The sequence below is a fragment of the Nicotiana tomentosiformis genome, chromosome 10 (genome assembly GCF_000390325.3).
Source record: "Nicotiana tomentosiformis chromosome 10, ASM39032v3, whole genome shotgun sequence".
In the NCBI taxonomy this organism is placed as follows: domain Eukaryota; kingdom Viridiplantae; phylum Streptophyta; class Magnoliopsida; order Solanales; family Solanaceae; genus Nicotiana; species Nicotiana tomentosiformis.
This window is the reverse complement of record NC_090821.1, coordinates 67,609,566-67,612,576: the sequence shown is the minus strand read 5'-3', so window position 1 is coordinate 67,612,576 and position 3,011 is coordinate 67,609,566. Positions and strand designations below refer to the sequence as shown.

The 3,011-nt window shown below is 32.8% G+C and overlaps 1 protein-coding gene across 1 annotated transcript; it reads left to right on the top strand.

The window, feature by feature from the left end:
* The first annotated feature begins 1,678 nt into the window (after positions 1–1,678).
* Positions 1,679–2,802, top strand: LOC104103764 (F-box protein At2g23160-like). The gene has a single exon (XM_009611694.3). It carries the CDS (start codon positions 1,708–1,710, stop codon positions 2,800–2,802), a length of 1,095 nt encoding a protein of 364 aa, XP_009609989.1. The 5' UTR covers positions 1,679–1,707.
* The last annotated feature ends 209 nt before the right edge of the window (positions 2,803–3,011 follow it).

Sequence of the window (3,011 nt, the reverse complement as noted above, 5' to 3'; positions counted from 1 at the left end):
TGGCAGCAACTTTACCAGTTACACCAAGGCTCCCCTTCAAAACTATTATCTTTTAATTGTACTATTTTTCTTAACACTTTAAATTCATAAAATAAATCTAAACCATCAATATCAGATTGATTATTATGCTCTAAGGAACACTCAAGATTAAAGCAGTATTTTTTCCAAATTTTCATTATCTGGTGATCTCAGGTTTTTGCGCTAAATAGAAAACAAAAAATATATTCACATGCTTCGAATTGTTCAAATCTATTTTGAAGTGAAAAAATAGTCTTGTTTACTATGTATAAATAGTAATTAACTCTGAAGGACTCTTCAAGAGATTTCAATATCAATAACGTCAAATTAGTTTTTTCTATTTATCACACGTTACTTACAAAGTTCGGGTTTGGTTTCATTTCAGATGCAATTTTCTTGGTAGAAATCATACCAGTTGTAAATCCTTTTACTGCTTAAGCTTTTAAGACATAAGTTTTAAATTTTTTTTTTCTTAAACTCCGTGATGAGTCAAACAATCTAATCTAAATTGAAATGTGGGGCCTAAAGCAGTTGATTTACCTGCTTTAGGGTAGAGCCGCCCCTGGGGGTAAGGTCTGCGTACACACTACCCTCCCCAGAACCCAGTACTAGGATTTCAGTAGGTCGTTGTTGTTGTTGTTGTTGTTGTTGTTGTTGTTGTTGTTGTTATATATTCGATATATATATATATATATATCTTAAGATGTACATATAGTATATTCGATAGGCTATATTCGATATATATCTTAAGATGTATATATAGTAATATATATATATATATATCTTAAGATGTATATATAGTAATATATAATATATAGTATATATATATATATCTTAAGATGTATATATAGTATATAGTATAGTATAGCATATATACTAAGTGTATAGTATATAAGCTATATTCGATATATATATATATATATATATATGAGCTATATATATATATATATATATATATATGAGCTATATATATCGAATATAAGCTACATTCGATATTAAATATTGAATATTAAAATTGGATCTTAAATCAATTAAATATTATGTACATATATATATATATATATATCAATTAAGTATTAAATATTATTTATTTAAAAGCTATTTATATAAAGGTTGAAAAAAACCGACCGACTTCGGTCGGTAATATTATTAAAATTATATTTTATTATTTAAAATTATTTTTCCGACCGAACTCGGTCGGAAATATTTAATTATAACTTATTCCTGTTGGTATATATAATTTTTGTTATATTAAAAAATAATTACCTAGGGCGGGAAATCATAATTTCAAATATTCCGACCGATTTCGGTCGGTTTTTTTTCCGACTGACTTCGGTCGGTATTCTTTGGACGAATTTTGCCAGTTTTCTAATAGTGACTACATATTCCTAGTTTTTTTTGGGTGAAGAAAATAGGTAGCCAACTCTAATATTGTTTTGCGGCTAAAACGAATCCAACTCAACTAACTCAAATATATTGAAAACTTGCGGCTAAAATCCTAGTAGGAATCCAACTCAAATATATATGGAAAACTTGGGCTAAAATCCAGTCAGCACTTGATGGCCGGCCGGTTACCAAGTTATTTATAACCAAATAGTACTAGGGTTAATTTCTCAACTTTGTTATGAGTGTAGAGAACAAAGAGACGCATAGCGTAGCGTAACGTGAGGCTTCTCATATAGCACAAACATGGAAGGAACCCTCAGTGAAGTAACAATTACTACCACCAAAAAGCGGCGGATGGAGGAGAAGCGTGGATTTGCAAGGGACATGATATTCGAGGTATTAACATGGCTTCCGGCGAAATCTCTGATGCGATTCAGGTGTGTTTCTAAAGCTTGGAACAGTTTCATACGACATGATCCCCACTTTGTCAAGTTGCACAATGCTCGTTCTCAAACCCGTCCTCTTGCCAGCCGCCTCTTATTTGAAATAGGAACACGCCATCGTGAAGTTGTAGAAAGCACTTCCAATTTCCCAACACAACTTGAAGGATTCTCTTTACAGCTCGCACGTCCTCGTCATTATTTCGACTTTAATGAAATTACTATTTGCTCAAATCATTGCAATGGCCTTGTTTGTTTCTATAACCGTAAAGATACTCAAAGTTACTTGTATAATGTCACCACCGGTGAGATAAAAGCTTTACCATCTTCTCTGAGGCTTCCGAAAGGATCTGGTCCTACGTTGTTTCTGGGATTTGATCAGGCCACGGAAAGATACAAATTGCTTCATGTTATTTTCTACACGAAAAAACCAAGGATCAAGATTCTAACTCTAGGAACCACCTCATGGAGAATAATCCGCGGAGATCAGTATCCCGTTTCATGTTGTTTTCATACATGTATCTTTCTCAATGGGGTAGTTTATTGGATTGAGTATCACAGGCCTGTTATCTACTTCAACTTCACAGAAGAGAAGTTTGTAACTCTTTCGTTGCCACAAAGGAGTAGTTGGAATACACTGAATAAAATGCAAACTGCACTTTGGGGAAAGTTGTCTATCTACTGTCGCTTCCAACATGAAAGGTGCAATTTGGTATATGATGAGGTCAACAAAATTTTTGTGAAATCTAACTCTACCTCCGACTTGGAGAACGAGAAGGTTGCCTTGCTTGCACCAAAAAACGTTGGTGAGAAAATTACAGAGTGTGGAAACATAGTTTTAGCAACAGGGAGTGTTAATAGCGCCTCAACTTCGTTGGTATTCCCTGATCGTTTCAGGTTAGATAATGTTAGCAGTTTTGTTGAGAATATTATCCCATTAACGTTTATTGAGGTTTAGTTTTTTTTAAAAAATTATATTTATTTATTGAGGTTTAGTTTTATGAGAATTTGTTTTAGTTTCTAAACATTGCTCGTCTCATATACGTCAACCAATTTATGGGTTATTACATTTTAGTTTCCACCCGTGTTTATTCTGCATTGATATACATTAGATTAAGTATCACAATAGTTTGTTTTATTTGCACAGCTACAACCCAACAATATAGG

Coding starts and splice junctions, on each gene's coding strand:
- LOC104103764 (XM_009611694.3), top strand. CDS start 1,708: ATGGAAGGAACCCTCAGTGAAGTAACAATTACTACCACCAAAAAGCGG.